At 33.4% G+C, this 20,333-nt stretch overlaps 1 protein-coding gene across 2 annotated transcripts; it reads right to left on the bottom strand.

The window, feature by feature from the left end:
• Positions 1-9,123: 9,123 nt before the first annotated feature.
• Positions 9,124-19,397, bottom strand: LOC143075649 (uncharacterized). Of its 2 annotated transcripts, none has more exons than XM_076251152.1 (7): positions 19,276-19,397; positions 15,984-16,653; positions 14,845-14,875; positions 14,042-14,209; positions 12,572-13,209; positions 11,569-11,620; positions 9,124-9,932 (listed from the first exon to the last, which is right to left on the bottom strand). In XM_076251152.1, exons 2-5 carry the CDS (start codon positions 16,644-16,646, stop codon positions 12,890-12,892), a joined length of 1,182 nt encoding a protein of 393 aa, XP_076107267.1. In that variant the 5' UTR covers positions 16,647-16,653; positions 19,276-19,397; the 3' UTR covers positions 9,124-9,932; positions 11,569-11,620; positions 12,572-12,889. The 2 variants fall into 2 exon arrangements, with proteins under 2 accessions (XP_076107267.1, XP_076107268.1); XM_076251153.1 differs by having other exon boundaries at positions 14,060-14,209.
• Positions 19,398-20,333: the final 936 nt, after the last annotated feature.

Genomic DNA, 20,333 nt, shown 5'->3' with positions numbered 1-20,333 from the left:
CTTGGGTCCGAAGCTGCACATAACTCATTACAAACAAAGATTTATTTCGTTTCAAGCCATTGATTCCCTACAAAACTATGTATTCTATACTTACTAGTATAGACTTGGTACCTGATAAAAAAAATTGTTTCAATAATTTAAGGCCTTTGAAAATAGTGGAATAAATTGCTTTTGGAGTGTCAAAATTCGTTCGAAGTACTTGATAAATTGCATGCATATAATTGGTACTATTGGTTTTTCTACCCTATATACCACTATGCCTCATAGTCTTAATAATTAAGAAAAAATCACACACCTCATTAAATAGTCATTTAGAAAAAGTCAGAATATTCAAACTCTTTTAAGTCATTTTTTTAATTAGCAACAAAGGGAGCTTCTGTCAATATATATAAACAATACACCAATGTTTCATGAGAACTGCTAAAAAGCATTTTTGAGTTATTTTTTAAAACTAAAAAATACCACCTTTTTCTAATGAATAAAATCCCTTAACTCAATAAAATAAAATCTAAAATTAATAAAAATCAAGAGAGTTTCCATCAATAGATATAAACATTTTAGCAAAGTTTCATGAGAACTGCTGAAAACATTTTTGTGTTAATGTCTGAAAACTGGAAAATCCCCCCTTTTTAATTAATAAAACCCGTTAACTCGGAAACGTAAAATTTATATAAAATTTATAAAAATTGAAAGTGACATCATGTCAACAGATATAAACAGTTCACCGAAATTCCTTGCTTTGTGAAAGCATTTTTGAGATATTATCAGAAAACTGAAAAAAAAAAAACACCAATTTTATTGAATAAAATATAAAAAAGAAGATGTGGTGTGATTGCCAATGAGACAACTATCCACAAAAGACCAAAATGACACAAACATTAACAAATATAGGTCACCGTATGGCCTTCAACAATGAGCAAAGCCCATACCGCCCATAGTCAGCTATAAAAGGCCCCAATAAGACAATGTAAAACAATTCAAACGAGAAAACTTAACGGCCTGATTTATGTAAAAATAATGAAAACCCATTACCCAGAAACTTAAAATCAAAAATTTATATTCATAAAAAAGGGGGGAGCTCACGTCAATAGATATCAACAATTTCCCAAAGTTTAATGCAAATTGGTTAAAGAGTTTTTGAGTTGACATGTTGACAACAGACGGACAACAGTATATCATAATACGTTCCGTAAACGAGCGTATAAAAAATATTATAATATATTGAGTAGTAATTTAAACACATTCTAGATACATAAATTAATCCTAAAAATATAGTCAAAGAAAATGGAATGCATTACAAAGGATTATATCCGTAATAAGAAATACTGATTTGTCAAAGACCGAATTATTTTACTATTTCATTTACTGTTATCTGTTTTTGTCCATTTTAATTCCTTGTTATCTGTTATGAGCCAAATCGGTCAGTCAGCGCCCCCCCTTCGTCCCAGAAAAAAAAAAATAGCCTTGCCAGACGTCATAATTATTTGCACTACCCTTCAAGATGAGAAGTTCTGGATCCGCCACTGATTCTGGATTATTTTAAAATACTTTAATAGCGTTGCTTGGGTAGTACGAAGCAATAGATAATTAATCCATTAATGTGACAAAAAATAAATTCATTAAAACTAGGAATATATATATATATATATACATGATATTTATAACTGTGTAAGTCTTGCATTTTTTTAATCAGTTTAATTTTTGTCATTTATGATCATTTATATGTTTTGGAATTTAATGTTACATCCATTTTCGCTTAAATTATACACAGGAGAAGGTTCACGAACGGTAAAAAATGGCCCTAATTTTTTTTATGTTTTTTAAATTGTGTTAAAAAATTTACAAATTTCACATAGAACTACTATAGTGATAATACTATTCAGACGAACATATATATTTTTGACACCTTCCTTTAAAATTTACGAAGCTATGTTGAATAAACATTATTTGTATTTTAAGATCAATTTTGGTATTATTTCCCCATAATTTTAATTGTTTTTGGCATAATTAACCTTGGCCGCCATCCACGATCCATTCTTTTTATATTGATAAATTCTATATCAGAATTGGAATCTTTAGGTTACAAACCATTTTGGATTGTAGGTGGCGGCTAATGCTTTTATAAAGGTCTTAATGATTGCACACAAATTGTCCAATATTGGATTACTTTGGAGAATATTACGAAAAGAACTGATTTATTTAGCATACAGGCTTTTGAAATAGACACATTTACGAACCAATTTATGACCTTTTTGGTGTTTTATGATAAAGTTGATATCTAGGCCATTTTGTGCCATAAGTGAACATTGTCCTTTTGAATCCCGGCTCCGGGTGCAGGATATTCCTCTGTGTTGAAGACACATCGTCCGTTTGAAGCCCGGCTCCGCGTGCAGGATATTCCGCTGTGTTAAAGAACCATTGGTGCTTTTGGGTTCTCAGTTTCTCCTAGTTTGGTCGGGTTGTTGTCTCTGACAAATTTCTCGGTTCCTTTTTCAATTTATGACATAAAGGATAAAATTTCTGAAACATTGAAATCGCCACCATCATGGGCCTTCTACGACCTACATACGATGTCACTACCGTATACTATTACATGTAACTGAACGCTATATGATCTCGATACGTATATTTCGGGCATGTCGTAGCTTTGCCACGCTTCAAACAAATCCGCTTGTTATTACGCTACTAGCATAAACAGAGTGCAGTAGTCCGTAAAGAGCCAGCTTATGCCATCCCAGCGAAATGCAGACTCCATTACGTTGTTATATTACGCCTCTCTATATAACATGTATAAAGACTTCGCCACGATCTTGTGAAGATCTTCGAAAATTCCTGACTTCCACGATGAAGACGATTTTTCAGATCGATAACTGGTGTTTCTTCTTTAAATACATGTACATATTTTTTCAATACAGTTTAAAAAATCGTTTAATTACCGCCCTCAGTGGTTGTCGTTTGTTGATGTGTTAGATATTTGTTTTTCGTTCATTTTTTGTACATAAATTAAGCCGTTAGTTTTCTCGTTTGAATCGTTTTACATTTGTAATTTCGGGGCCTTTTATAGCTGACAATCCGGATTGGGCTTTGCTCATTGCTGAAGGCCGTACGGGGACCTGTAGTTGTTAATTCTGGGTCATTTGGTCTCGTGCGGAGAGTTGTCTCATTGGCAATCATATCATTTCTTCTTTTTTTTTATATATTTATCTGTCAAGCACTGCCCTATTTCTTTACAAAAAACTTTGACTTCATGGAGGACTCAGATGTACATGACTTATTCATCACTAATGTTTTCCATAATCTACAGAAATCCGATGCACTCAACAGGCAGTTTCAATCAGTTTTCTCAGAACCAAACAAAATCACTGCTACTGAATTTGAAAATAATCAATACATGCAACAGAAAACAGCTTACCCTACCATGCCAGACATAAATATAACCATCCAAGGTATCTCAAAACTACTTTTAAATTTAAATCCATCCAAGGCAAGTGGACTAGATTAACTTAAGCCACGTCTCTTTAGGGAGTTAGCACATGAAATATCACCAATACTATGCCTTATATATCAAAAATCATTAGACACTGGCGAAGTCCCTACTGACTGGCGTACTGCACATGTTTCATACATCTACAAGAAAGGCTCCAAATATAATCCAGAGAATTATAGACCTATTTCTTTGACGTGCATATGTAGTAAAATAATGGAACATGTTATAGTTAGTGCAATCATGACACACGCAGACAAACATAACATCCTGTATCCCCTACAACACGGCTTTCGAAAAAAACATATCTTGTGAAACTCAACTTTCGGAATTTATAGATGATGTCACAGTACTAGTGACACTAAAAATATTGAAAACTCAAAACAAATACTTATAATGGACTTCTCTAAAGATTTTGATAAAGTTGGCCATAACTTGTTAACACACAAATTAAATTACTATGGAATACAGGGGAAAACAAATGCATGGATACAGGGCTTTTTATCATGTGGTACCCAAGCAGTTATCCTAGAGGGTGAGACTTCAGGCTATTTCTCTGTTAAGTCGGGTGTGCCTCAAGGATCTGTTCTGGGCCCAAGTCTGTTCCTATTTTACATTAACGACATACTATATATATGCAGTTGGGTTATATTCCACCATACGCCTATTTGCAGATGACACCATTGCATATCTGGTAATAAAATCAAACAGTGATTGTGAAACCCTTCAAAAATACCTAAACACACTAGGCACTTGCGAAAATACATGGAAAATGGCTTTCCATCCTGACAAGTGTAATGTCATGTCCATCAGCCGAAATAAAACCCGTTCGCATATAATTATACTCGACATGGCCACATTCTTGAACATGTTGATAAGGCAAAATACCTAGGTGTGACAATTCAATCAGACTTAAAATGCCACAGTCACATAAACACCATCTGTAATAAAGCCAACAGTACACTATAGGTTTTCTTCGAAGGAATTTTAACATCAGTTTCATCTCAGTAAAAGAACAGGCATATAAATCTTTAGTCAGACCATCACGAGAATATGCCTGTTCAGGTTGGGACCCTTACTTTACTGAGGATATTAACAAAATAGAAAAAAGTACAGAAAAGGGCTGCTAGATATGTCACTATGTATAACCGACACAGATAACCCTCAAGCGTTACATGATAGATCATCTAAAATGGAGAGACTTCGCACACAGAAGAACAGATGCACGCCTGGTCATGTTTTATAAAATCACACATCATCTCATTGCAATCTCAAAAACATACAGACTAATTCAACCGCTAAGACAGTCCTGGAACATGCACACACTCTCATACCTGCAGAACACAAATAAGGCAACAATAATTTTTTCCATGCACAAATAAAATCTGGAAAAGCTGTGATGAGCGACTCTATAGAGTCGTTCAAAGCAGCCGTCTCAACCTACACCTATAGTCAGTAAATTCATCCTGTGTAAATAGTTTTATCTTAATATTAAAAATTAAAAATTTAAAAAATAAAATCTGCACAACCACTATGTAATAACTTTTTGTTTATTATCACAAATTTGTTATATTTCACTATATAAATGTCTTCACAAAGCAATGCGCAGTACAAGTAAACATCAACGTGTTGAAGGCGGTCATTATATAGTAGAAGTAGAAGTACTGTTTGCATGCATATCACTGTTGTTAGTCAAAATAAACCAAAAATACCCTGCAGTTTACTGACAGAGAGCGGTGGAACTATCTACACGAGCCATCGTATTTAACGTCCTAATGCTGACCGGACGTGGCTGCGATCTTATACATCGTACGTACATAGCCAAACGAACGATCCACTGGAGAAAGGATTTGACTGTCGGTAGCAAAAAGACCAAAGAGACCATTTTTCTATCATCAAGTCACCCGTGAGTGTCGATTTAGAATAGTTCATGCGCAAGAAAGGAAGTTTGTGTCAAAATACAATGGGGAAGAAACTACTTAAAATGGTAAGTTGTGCTTTTTAAGGGCTATCAAGATGAAACAATAAAAATGAAGTTCAACGGATAAACAAAACGAAAGTGAAAACAATTTCTGTCTGGAGGTTTCCAATTCGAAATTTGATATAAAGGTTGACTAAATAATACTCATAAAAAATCCGCTGCTGGTCAGAAAAAAAAATCAATTTTTCAAGATGGCCACCACACATTTAAGAAATGGCGTCATTATAAATTGGCAATAATTCGTGAATCCTTTGAAAGGTGTGTTATATGTAAAATCCAACGTTAGATTTGATAAAAAGTAAATGACAGTTCCTAAATTACGACTAGACAATACATTAATAAAGCTAAAAGTGACTTCCGGTTTCAAAATTAATGCCGGCAAAAAAGTCAAAAATTTCAATTTTTATATTTTCAAGCAACTTCACAAGGGATGTTAATCCTTGAAAGATGTCTTATAGGTATAATCCAATGTAAGTTATGATAAAACGTTAAAAACAGATACTAAGTACGACAAAACAACACATAAATGAAGAAAATAGTGATTTTCGGTTCCAAAATAGAGGCAAATACGTAGAAAATATTTTTATAATTTCCATTAACTTAATAAGTGATAACACTCTTTGTTAAGTTTAAATGTCTAGTTTGGTTAGAAAGACAGGTTGCTTATCTTATAATTATCTGACAGTTGCCTATACAACAACCCGTACAAGGAAGGCAAGAACGGTAGCATTTACAGTTACCAACACAGCTGGATTTTTGCCTCCGCATTCCGAAAGTTCCTGACTTTCCTTTCTTTCATCCAACCCCAGTGTTCATGACTTGGTACATGTACCTGTCGAATACATGAATCAGGCTGAGCCCAAACAAATCCTCCTTAATTAACTTCTCTTTTGATGTGCTCTGGAAAAGAACCTCTTGTAGGCGGAATTGCATCACAATACTGCTGCTTCCTGGCAAACAATTCACATCGTGCCTCGATTCATACTTAAGCCAAAAAAAAACAAACGTCCTGTACATCTGAAAAACCTTCCATTGTTAGCCAAGCTGACCTCTTCCCTTTCCCACGACAATTCGACAAAGTGTCACATCCACTGAATGCATGGACGAAAGGAAGAGCAGCTACACAAGGACCAAACGCATTTGATATGTCACATACAGGAAGCCATCAAAGGTCTTTATTCCTTCCATAACCGATCCACAATGTCTTCTACCTAGTTTTGCGATTGCTGTAATTCATGATACTATTACATCTGTTTCAGTACTACCTAAAATTACATTTTACAACACTTTTCATAATCATGCCGAACATGGACAAACATTCGTGTATCTGCTTCTTCATGATTACAAGGGGTAGATAGGAAGTATCCTTATTGAAATTGCAAAGAATATTTTCACCATGAGTAACATATACATTTGTATTAGTCTCTTAAGAAGCAATTTTGTCAGCAAGAAACTTGAACAATTTTGTTTCGTTGTCATCTTCACAGAAAAAACTACTCCAAACCCTTGGTGTTCTACCAGAACCAACACCTTTCCATTTGGCACAAAAATCTTGCCTTTGTCTTGTCACAGCCTTTAAATTATTCATTTAGTTAACATCAAATACAATGTCTACTCTTGAATACTTATCGATGCAAGATTTTATGTAAGGCAGTATGACATCATTTGCATAATCATCAAATATTTTTGCCCAACTTTGTGACCTGGAGTTAACCATTGCTGCCCCACCAACGACAAATGCGTCCGAATTTGGATCAGAAAATCGCAGAATGTTTCAAGTAAACCCATTTGCAGCGATTTAATACAACTATTTCAAGAAACATCCTGAGATAAACATGAAAAAGACGGGGGAGAAGTTTGGTTTTTATGGATAAAGAAATATTCCAAGTAAAACTGTCAACTGTGACAAGAAATGAAAAGTCTAGAGAAGATATCGCAATCGCTTTTAAGGTTCTCTAGCTTTGTTTTTGACAAAGACGTTTCCAGTTTCATTTTGCGGCCAAAATAAGAAGTTGTTATTTTTTATTTGGTTATAAAAAGCGGGTTCTCCTTCGTTTTGCATTTGCTTCAAAAGATCTTCGTATTGTTTTGACCAATATCTTGGAGTTTATTTACATATCTTACCTGTTCAACAATTTCCTTAATGGAGTATTTTTTTTACAAATCTGACGACTCTTCTAGAAATGAATTTCTAAACTCGTTCATCACTTTACAAAGTCTTTAAAGCTATTTAAAGACATCATTTTGGGTTTTCGTAGAGTCTTCATTAGGTCGTTCATCTGTTATCGAATGACCCAAACCACAAGATCTTCCAAATTCATCTTCTAGTATACTGACTCCTGGTCCAGCTACCATCCATTTGTCTAAATTGGATCTTCGGTTAATCCTATGGCACCAACATCGCCGTTCACAATTGCATTATTCTGTTTTTGTGCCTGATCAATTGTGTTACAAGAAAGGAATTTGCTGGTCTTACGTACAGTGAAATTATCATTTTCAAATACCATTGCCACCTGTGGGTGATGTTCGGGAAAGGAAGTCATATCTTGGAGACGGGTCGGTAACGATCGAGTATAATTTACACGATCAAGACCTAAAACAATACACTATCACGCTTTATATGGACTGTTAGTAAAGTACGAAATCTCACTCATGAAATGAGCATAATACCAAAATCAGAAGAAGTTCTTAATTTATAATTGAACGCCAGGAATGAAACTGTGGTCGAGATGACTCTATACACAAGTCTTTTAAATCATTGAACGTCACAGAGTCATGACATAATTATACATTCTGAGTTTAGCTTTCATAATCTGAAATTAACAGTTCAAGCAAAATACATGATAAAAAGAATCTGCCGTTCTTGGTGTTCCAATATTGGCTTCAGTAAGACAACATTTCAATCCCGTATCACGTAAAATATCACCAGAGTTTTATAACAAGTCATTTCAATGTGCAATCCACCAGACATGACGATAAACTTATCTTATCCGTAAAAATCAGATCATTCCCAGTGAATTTGCTTAGGCATTTCCAAAAGTGGCTGATCTGCAGTTACAATTGATGTTTCTCTGGGATTCACCACATTTTCGCCTTATAAATCGAATACCTGAGAATTGCCTGGTAGTGCATATGTACATATGTAAGTTCTTACATGAGCAATACAACAGCAACTCTACCGGATCACCTCAGATCACTCCCGTTTTGGGTTGGATTCATATTGGTCTTTAGTTTTCTATGTTGTGTTTTTTGTGTATTATTTTTTTTTTTATCTTTTGTTCTGTTTCATTTTTAGCCATGGCGTTGTTAGTTCATCATTTCCAGCTACTAGTAAACACTTGTTACTTTTGATTTGCTAAAAAAAAAAATTCTTGGATATCGAGCCAGAGGATTTCATTTACATGTGTTTACAGTGCAATGGATCAATCGCGTGTAAGTGTAAGTGCAAATCAAATACTACGTGACACAACACTTTGTTAGGCTCATATAAAGTTCATATGGTGACTCTGAACATTGCTTTTTAATGAAGAGATGTGTAGACTAGTGAAGAGGTTTCTCACACCATATCAACCCTCAACTAGTATACCCTTCCAGTAGATGGAATCATATTTGTTCATGGTTGATAATATATGTGTGTGACAATGGAAGAGCCAATAGATATTTGCCGATTTGTTTTATTTTTGCATTATTTAACATTTTACGGTTATTCTTCATAAAAGATGAAATGACATTTAAAGAACACTGTCTGATTCTTGACTGTAATTATCATTTGATCATGATTATTTTCTTTCAAAAGGCAAAATCACACATATTCTCTATTTTTTTTAAATTCTGAAATCCAATTGAATTGAAATACTTGGCATTGAATATGATTTAAACGGTTTTCAATGCTTTCTAACTCAAGTTTGATGTCGTGCAAATGGCAAAATGCCTGATCATGTTTTTCTATGCTCTTTTTATTCTGAAGGTCTTGTGAGGTAAAGTCTATCTTTTGCTTTATTTCATTTAATTCCCGGGTGATATTTTTCACGTGATTGAAACAATGCGACCGTTTCCCTTTTAAATCCTTTTCGGTCTCGGTTTCAATATCAAAATGAGAGGTTCGATTTTCTACAATTCCACGCATCGTACAACACCACTGCTTGTCTATTTTTTTGAGAATGGTTATTTGTTTTTGCATTAGGAAATCGACATTTTTATTTAATCCATCCAGCTTTTGCTCCGTACTAACTATCAAGGAAGACAACCCGTATTTAGCAGCTCTAGTCACTGTTAGTATATCCGGGCATTTGATATGGTTACTACAAACACATTCTACACAAATGATTGACTCGTGAGAACAACAGAAAAAGCTCATATGTTCCTTGTGTAATTTACATAAAATTTTCTGGATGGTTTCAATATTAACTGGAATAAACCCACTTGAAATATCATCAACATCTGGTTCAGTTGCATGTATTTTCATTTCTGAAAAAAGAAGAATTATATATATATGATTATCTATAACATTAGTTAATCTATCATTATCATATTAACGTACACGGACTGATTTAATGATAACGCTCCGTTAAGTATCCTTGTAAGAACATTTGAAAAAACTATAGAAAAAAATAATATGGCCTGAATGATACAAAATCCTGCACACGCATTTAACTGTTTACAAAATTTAGAATTTTTTGAAATAATAAGGCTTTTCTACCTCAGGCGTAGATTACCTTAGCTGTATTTGGCAACACATTTAAAAATTTTGGATCTCAATGCTCTTCAACTTTGTACTTTATTTGGCTTTTTTATATAACTTTTTTGGATGCGAGCGTCACTGATGAGTCTTTTGTAGACGAAACGCGCGTCTGGCGTATATACAAAATTTAGTCCTGGTATCTATGATGAGTTTATTGACACACGCACGGGAAATAAAAAAAACGTTGCTATTTCTGTAGTTCATCTCAAAGATACTGGTATATAATTAGTTTGCAACATATTAATACATTCTACTTTATAATAGATGGACTCTATATAGGGTGATTCCGTTATTTTCATCGTGTTAAATGGAAGTCCCTAGGAAGCCTACTCACTACCATGACACATTTTACAAGATTACAAGTCGCATAGTCTTTGCACGCACACCTAAATCCATCGTTTACAGCGGAGAAACAGTAAATTCCTATTTTAGAATCTTTGTCCCATCTTTGTCCGTAGCAAAGATCGAACCTATGACATTCAGTCATGTGGTGAGAACTCTACTAGGAGATAACCGTTTCAACATTGAAAATATAATAGAAAGGTTTTTTGTTTTCGTGCAACCATATACATTAAATTTGGATTACAGATTGGAACAACACATGTTTAAAATGTAACAATTTATATATGTAAATTGATAATACAGTGTAAAATATATAACATGTTCTGCTGTTACATCACTGTCCTGGGTTAGGGGAAAACATATAACAAAAATACTGAACTCCAAGTCAAATACATAAAGGGGAAGTCCTAAGAATCTAACACAATCAAACGCTACCAATCAACGGAACAAGTGGAAATGGTTGATTAAACCTGGGTTTATAGCTTGCTAATCCTCTCACTTGTTTGACAGTTCTTTAGACTGCCGTTATGTTTACAAAATGTGATAAGCAACCCAAAGGGCCATAGTAAGTAAATGTGACCATAATGAGGACCCAACAAACAAAACTGTGTAAACGTACATACAATGTGTTTGTTGTACAGGGTTTGATGCCCGCAAACAATTGAACCCTGCCACATTCTCTAGGTACCTGTTCCAACTCAGATGCCAGTAATTAAGTGGTTGTCGTTTGCTGCTGTGTATCATAATTGTTTTTCGGGTTTTTTTTTAACATAAATTAAGTCTTTGGTTTGTTCTATGATTAATATTTTATCATGTCAAGACCAGTTTGCTATGAGGTATGGTATAAGATGTTCCAATCGATAATTAATATGAAGGCATATAATTGTTGAATATGTTTTGCTCGTTGTTGAAGGCTGTACAGTGACCTATTATTGTTGTCATTCGCGCTATTCAATGTCTGGTGTATAGTCGTCTCATCGGCAGTCATACCAAACCTTTTTATTGTTATATTTTACATACCCTCATGGCTATTTTCTTCTTTGATTTGAGTTGTAGGTACAGCGTTACAGTACTATAGAAAATAAAGAAGACGCAGGACATATGGTTTGTAAGCTATTAGGCATTTATATTTGAAAAATTGTTATAGTTTTATAATCTGCTTAAATGCTAAGCCTATTCTATCTTCTTTTGCATATTTTTGTGCGTTTCTGTTCTTTTCATTTTGTTTCAATTAGTGTCGTTTAGATCTAAGAATTTCAATACAGTATTTATAAACAGTTTAACAATATCGTCACTGAAGTTACAAACAACTTTCTTTACGTGAATCTCTAGCTCCACTATTTTGGAAAGCACTATTAATATAAATAGAAATTGTATACATGTAGTTTTTGAAATAAAAAACAGAAGTACCCCTAGTTTTGTGTGGGGTTCGTGTTGCTCAGTCTTTAGTTTTCTATCTTAGGTCTTGTGTACTATTATTTGTTTGTTTCATTTTTAACCATGGCGTCAGTTTATTTTCGATCTATGAGTTTGAATGTTCTTCTGGTATCCTTCGCCCCCTCTTTTAAAGTGACGGGGTTGAAATTTTCATGTTTTTGGAAAGGGGACTTGAATCTATATTTTTTCTTCCTGGTTGTAACTTGAGAAAACAAATTTGAGAAACTCCAATAGTTCCTCCAAGGGTCCCCTTTGAAAGAAATTCCTTATTTAAAAGATTGTTCACGTTCAATTCTCAATCCTTATAAAAGATTAAAAAAAAAACATGATATAAATTTCATGCGTACGAAGAGCTTTTTCTAGATTTACCTCCATGAACGTATTTACCATTGGCGTTCAAATTGTGCCAATTTATTGACGTCCTCTTAACTTTGAGTAACTCCTATCAAATTCAACCTATTCAATAGATACGTTTTAATAACTTTACTGCTATTGTTTGAATGATACCACAATAGATATTTAATTGTTCATGGTGCTCTTGGTACTCAATAACCATTTACAATCTTTTATTTATTAATAAACTCACCGTCTCATATTCAAATATTTGTTCACAAAGTTGTGGATTCTTCTTCTTCATATCGTTGTAAATGGAACAAAGACTTATTCCTTGTTGAAAAAGTTTGCTTTTAGGGAATTTTCGTCTTTCCCTTGCAAAGCTCCGTCTGTAATAGAAGTTTGGAAATCCTCTGGCAAACATCAACACAACATGCGGTTCATTATTGTTATGAGTAAGCATGAGCCCAGGACATCCCGATGCTCCATGTTCAAATTGGCACTTGACAACAAGCCTGTTCTTATGAAGTAGTTCATCGTAATCGTTGTCATAATTTTCACTTATTCTATATTAAGAAGCACAAAATTCTTTTAAGCTTTGTATACGAGTAAGGCTTGGATTCCACAGTTCAACATCAAAATGAATTTGTTTCTTTTCACTATATGCTATCAAATGAACAAGTGCGCCATCGTCCTTCTCTGGATCAACAATGGCAAACTTTGTAAGAGGTGGAGGAAGATTTTTGCTTGCAGCATCTAACTGTAAAACAACGGTATCCAATTCCTTGTTCTGATAAACTATAGATGATATAATTTTGTACTGTTTCTTGTTACAGAATTCTACGGTCATATCCTTCAACTTATGCTCATTCATTTTGTTATCACGACCTCCTACAAGTCAAAAACTCATAAGTGACAAAATATAACCGATAAGATAATTCATCCTGCACTAAGCCGATATTAGTTGATGTCTACGCGTTTACTACGGGAGACCAGATTGAAATCAACTGTTGTGTTTACTATAATTATCTCTGTACGAAATGAGTGTAGAATATGACATGAGGAATGTCATTTAAACAGGTTAAACCGACTTTTTTTTTCTTAAAATGTCCTGTACCTAGTCAGGAATATGTCAGTTGTTCTTGTTGTTCCTTTGTTTTCCTCTTACAGTTGATGTGTTTCTCTCGGTTTTGGTTTGTAACCCGGATTTGTTTTTTCTCAATCGATTTGTGAGTTTTGTACACCGGTATACCACTGTTGCCTTTATGAAGTAGAAAAGTGTTCAAAAACAAAAATATCCATTTATTTGCCTGTCTATTTTCAAATTCAAATAGGGATAACTATAGGTTTTCTATTAAGGTCAATAAAACGGAAGAACAAATTTCAGAGAAAGAAAAATTTATATATCAGGTATATTACAGAATGTTTACTGTTCAATATTAATTATTTATAAAACAATGAGATGTAGTATCATTGCCAATAAGTCAAATATCCACAAGATACTCGATGACGAATTACATTAACGGCACCAACTTTTCAGCTTCAGATGCGCATTTCGTCAATAAATGTCTCTTCAGTGATGCTCGAGGCCAAAATATTTGAAAAACGAAGATGTGAGCAATTAACCAATCTCTTATTCTCATACAATTGTGTATGTAATTCATTAAAACTGAACTTGTTTTACAGAATGCAGTTGTCTCAAAAGTGATACAAAGACATTTACTTATCTGCTGCTCTATACCGTGCCAAACTGTCATGATAAAATTCTGTCCAACACGCCAACAACTACTGTTCGTAAACTGACCACGAATGATACCCACAGATTCACTTGCTGTGTTGAGTGCACTGACTTTGCCTGCTACATGAATTGCTGGTAAAACCTCATTTTCCGCTGCAAATCATAATTAATGTTGTAGTTATACCGAAAGGCAATCGTATAATAATCGATTTTATGTTTTCTTTGTCTATATGTACCGGGTTTGTGATAACATGAGCAACACGACAGGTGCCACATGTGGAGTAGGATCTGATTACCCTTCCGGAGCACCTGATATCACCCCAAGTTTTTGGTGGTGTTCGTGTTGCTTAGTCTTTAGTTTTCTCTGTTGTGTCTTGTGTACTGTTATTTATTTGTTTGTCTTTTTCTTATTTAGCCATGGTGTTGTCAGTTTATTTTCTATGATCTATCTATGAGTTTGTCTATCCCTCTGATATCATTCGCCCTTTTTTTAAGGATATAACAACAAAAAATTGATTTTGGGGATTCAATACTACATTTGGTTTCCAGTGTTTTTAATTGTAATTAGAGTCAAATGCAGCAATATTTGTGTCCACATATTTCGGTGAAGAAGTCTTGGACATATTTCAGTGTCTCAGTCGTTCAAAAACTAAGTGTCCTTCCTATGCTGCTCAGCTTTATTTTATGTTCAATAGAAAAATAGGTGTCGTGAAATTAACTACTTCATAAAGCAATATTTTTACTTAAACAAATATGACTTAAATAAACTCGTTACAACATATGCTTACCATCTATTAGTTCCAGAAGTGTCTGTTTTAGCTACAAAAATAAAATACGAGTTGAGGTAACACATTGTAGATCATTGTATACTACGTATCGTTAGTCAGTGCTTCGATATTAGCAGGATCTCAATAACACATGTTTTTGTTTCTATTTTTTTTACCTGTACTATACCTGTTCCATCAGGAAAGTTTCCTGTAAAAGTTCTCGCTGTTTCAGTCCCTTTTGGCTATCAAACGTTTATCTGTTATGGCTTTTAATGATCAACGTTCCAAGCGTACCGTCAAGATTAATTTTTCTATTTTACAGTAAATCGATATCGCTTTTATATTATATCCTTTGCAACTCTTGATAAAGGATAAATAAAAATGATCAATATTATCTTAAACAATAATAAGCTTCGTAGATCCAGCCACGTACCATTGTGTCCGCTTCTCTCACGTCGGAGTTACACTTTCTCTAACTCAAAATAGAGCATTTCAAGGAGTTTTTAACTCCTGACAGAATAGAATATTGTATTTTTAGTTAACAGTGATTCGAAGAATATTATATAAAAACTCGCGAAAGGAAACATACGATTTCAAGATGATGTCAGTTTCATTGTAATCTTACTGTGTATAACTTGAATTTTTTTCGACTATTATTTTTGAAGCGTGACTATACAGATATTCATTTATCATACTGTCACACTACTTGCTTCATAACACTTTTTGTATGTAACAATTCATGTATTTACATAAATCATTTGTCAGGAAAACGTTCGGAAGATGTTCAGATTTTGAAAATTAAACAAGAAATAGACAAGACAGTACAGCGATTTTTTTAATGCAATACAAAAGTATAAATTTGATGACAGAAAACTAGACGTAATTAAAATTTCATTATTAATGAAAATTACAAAACATCTTCTGAAAGTTATACTGCATCTGGAAAATGATCAAAACTAGTCTGTTGCTCTTTTTAGAAAATGAGGAAAGATAAAACAATCTTTTTTTACTTCTATTCAAATCAGATGAAGTCGTCTCATATTTTCAGGTCTGACGTCCCTCAGATATGAGCAGCCTAAATTTAATACTTATGCTTCATTGCAAGTAAGTGGGTAGAATTATAACTCAAATGTTCAAAGCAAATCTAAGATAATTCTTACACTGCGAGTCATCCTATAAGTGTCTGTCTCCCGAAGAATATCTTTGAGATAATCCGTTGAAAATTCTTCCTGAATCGACCGAATTTGTTTCTTTTGTTCTTTTTTGAAGAACTCTCCAACATTACCGGCCAAGCCAATAACAGCTGTTTCAAGGATATCCCATTGGATTTGAAACTGATCTTCAGAAACTTCTGATGTGTGAGCAAGTTTGTTTCGAACTTCACGCACACTGTTCAGCCATTTAACTTGGGATTCATCCAAATCACAACAAGCTCTAACAATAGCAAATGTAAGAGTTATATCTAGCACCGACACATCTATATCGTCTTTTGGCAAATATCTGCAAATACAATGTTGCAACACAGCACCATTTTCAATTTTAAAATGGTCTTTAGTTGGTTTCCCTTTGACGTAATACAGTACTTCAAACTGTCGTTGTCTCAGTTTATATAATCGTAATTGTTTGCTAAAAGTTGTACACCCACAACAAGGTGTATCAATGATATATCTATGGAAGAGTTCATGTCTGTAGTTCTCTAAAAATTTCGAAAAGGTAATCTTATCCAAAACTACTCGTTCAAAGTGCTGTCTAATAACATCCTGGGTTTGCCCAAAACAAAATGTCAATAATCTCAAATAATTCTTTCTCTCGGGATTGTTCATAGTATGACTGTGAATAGAAAAAAAACTTAAATCACAAAACTATCGAACTTCGAGGAAAATTACAAAACGAAAAGTCCCCAATCAAATGGTAAAACTGAAATTTCAAACACACCAAACGAATGGATAACAACTGTCATACTCCTTACTTGGTACAGACATTTTCTTGTGTAGCAAATTGTGAATTAATAGCTAGCTTAACCTCTCACTGGTATGACAATCGCATAAAATTCCATTACATTGACAACGATGTGTTCATCGGCCTCATATTTACATTCGAAATACCATGTGCCACTAGTGAATTGGGTACTAGTACTCATAGAATCCTCTTAAAGACAAACAGAAAACGTATATTTCAAAGTTTTTAATATCTCATTACAGATATGTTAATGGCGTTCTGTGACTCAATGACAAACATTTCAATGAGTGAGTGCTTATATTTTTACCTTAGTTGTTTATGGAAAAATCTTAGTCATCAAAGCTGGTTTTTTTATTCGAGCGTCAATGAAAAGTGTGTCTGGTGTTCCAGGTATTAATCCTGGTATCTATAATGAGTTTATTTATATTTAGTTTATCAAAGCAAATCTGAGACTAAAAGTACTACTTTTCATGTCTGCGTGTTTTGTAAAGGTGTTTTCATGTTTTTCTTCAACTTTCAATCTCCTTGGTACTAGTATCACCGCCTCTTTTTTTACGGTCAGTATAATAACGGATTGGTTACTATGTGTCACAAACTACATGTTTACGTTGAGTTAGATCTTTGGATACTAATATTGGCGTCTTACGATTGTGTTCTATTCACAATTTTTACAACCGAACATGAATTTGCATGGCGGATGATGCATGTACAGCTAAAGACGCTTACCCTGTCGTTTCTTTAGGTAGTCATGTGATTCCCTCTTTATTTTTGTTAACTTGATTTATCTTTTCTTAATAGATTTTTGAGATTTGAATAATGATAACTACAGTCGTCCTTATTCTGTCTAATATGAAAATACCAAATTTAAAGTTGCATGATACAAGATTGCAATTTATGGTATTTTCTGTGTAACATATGTATATGTAGAATCAAAGATTTTTGGACCTTATATTTTCGTATTGTTTTCACATTATCAATATAGAAAAATAATGGAAATTATCGGATTTGAATATTGAATAGTTTTTTTTTTATCATTGATTTAAAGCTAGTAAATGTTAAGTAATATTTGGGACTAGAATTTTAATAGAAATGGCTTTAGAAATTTTTTTCATTTTTACCAGCTTCTTATCGTTTGTATCAGTGTTTGAATTTTAATTTTTTTTTACTTAATGGGAAATTTTGGTCATTCTTGCAATATATATCTATCGGTCCTACTAAAAAGCGCCCGGGAGCGCCCGAGAGCGCCCGGGAAAAGAAAAAGCGCCCGGGGAAAAGAAAAAGCGCCCGGAGGAGAAAATTATAAATAAGAATAAAATTTTATAACAATATTTTTTTCTTTAAATATAGATAAGAGTATATAGAAGAATCATGCGGAACGATATTGTCCTCGATCAAAATGTATATTTTGTTATTTAAAAATAATCAGTGCCTGAGGTGTAATATTTTCGCAACTGCATGATGAACACTTTCTTATTCAGATACTGATACAGATTTATTATATCTTTTTATAAAGCTAAAACTGTTCCAATGGCTATGCTTATCAGGGTTTTAATGGAAAGTTTTAAATTTACACCATACTCCTGGGGTGGTGTTCTCGAAAGTATCCTAAGATTCGTCCAAAGACACATCTAAGACCAATTTTAGGATGGACTTAGGATCAACTTAGGACACTCTTAAGTGTTTTAGATGTAGTCCACATAAACATTTGTTTAGCTTTTGATTTCAATTCTCTTAATTCTTTTCTTAGCACTTTGTCTAAAATAGTATGTTTTGCTGTGCACATTATATTTTAAAGTTTGTGAAAAAAATTAAGAGACCATCAGCTTTGTTATTGCTTTTTATTCATTAAAATATAAGAGATTTATTAATAAGTTCGGTATACCCACTTTAAAGTATGTACTATCAAAACGGAAACGACGATATCAATATCAAATCAATTGTAAAAAGATGTTTTGTAACACGCTTTCAAGAGATAGTAATTTTAAGTGAAAAAGACACTATTAATACAACTTTTAATTACAATTTAGACTTTCATGGATCGGCACTTTTAAACAGATTTTTGTAACAGGCTTTCGAGAGAGTAATTTTACGTGAAAAAGAATGTTTGATATGTTATAATGCTCTTTTTTACTTACAATCTCACGAAATTGTAATTTATTATATCTCTGTGAGTATAAATAAACACATCATAGATACTTGGATATAATTTTTTAATTTGCGCCTGACGCGCGTTTCGTCTACCAAAGACGCTCGAATAAAAAAAAAGTAAAAAAAACGTCAAAGAAAGTATGAAGTTGAAGAGCACTGAGGACCAAACATTCCTAAAAGTTTTGCCAAATACAGGTAAGTTAATCTATTTAAGAGGTAGAAAATCCAGGTAGAAAACCCAGGTAGAAAACCCTTAGTATTTCAAATGCCACATACATATCTTTAACAACGAGTCGTATATGTAAAAAAAAACTTATATAAACCACCGAATTACGTATACCTCACCTTAATGATGTGTGGTACTTAAAAACATCTAGAAATCCAAGCAGATGAACTTCTTCCCAAGTGTAATTCCTCAAAATTCAAACTTCAGGAAATGAATAATTGTGTACTTTACATTGATATAGTAAACGAGGGTTTGGATGGGGTTAAATGATTAAAGAATAAGCCCTTAAAAAAATGAAGATTAGAGAATAACGGGCCAAAAAAATAAAGATTAGAGAAATGCGTGGTCTAATTTTATGAAGATTAGAGAAAAAAGGGGTTAATGTTTTGAAGATTAGAGAAAAAAGGGGTAAAAATTAAATGTTTACAGAATAACAGACCCCCCATCCAGACCCTCGTAAACGCATGTCGGTTATGTCAATTCGATTAACATACATGTATGGATAAATGTGAAAGGTTTACTATCTCCACATCCTGTTTGATTTCGTAGTATATTCGATTTGCGGAAATTCACATTCAGTTTTTATCATTAAATTCGAGTATATTATCAAGAAATTTAATCGACAGGGATTTCTTTTAAATTTTCAAATAAACAATATGTGAATGATATTAACATTTTCAACTGTTTCAGCATATTTAGTTTATAGTACAAGACTTTATTCAAATTCGTGCGTGCAATGTTATCTGAACGATTTTATATAGTTTTAAGTAGAAGAATAGCTTCTCATTGAACATAACATTCGAAATTCATTGTTTTTCCGACTTTGGTGACCGAACAGTCTACTTCTGAGCTGAAGCAGTTTATTATCGGTATGTATGGAAAAGCAGTTATTTTATACAACATTGAAGTAAACAATAAAGATGACCAGTTCTTGCGCATGGTAATAGACAAATAAAAAGATACTGTTAGTAAAAACTGAAGTTAAACATACAAAATCTGAGCTTTAAAAATTACAAGAAGACTATCGATATTATAAAAAAGAAGATGTGACATGATTGCCAATGAGACAACTATCCACAAAAGACAAAAATGACACAGACATTAACAACTATAGGTCACCGTACGGCCTTCAACAATGAGCAAAGCCCATACCGCATAATCAGCTATCGACTATAGA

This window comes from Mytilus galloprovincialis, chromosome 5, assembly GCF_965363235.1.
Source record: "Mytilus galloprovincialis chromosome 5, xbMytGall1.hap1.1, whole genome shotgun sequence".
Lineage (NCBI taxonomy): Eukaryota > Metazoa > Mollusca > Bivalvia > Mytilida > Mytilidae > Mytilus > Mytilus galloprovincialis.
Note: the sequence above shows the minus strand (reverse complement) of the source record. Positions and strands in the feature narration are given on the sequence as shown.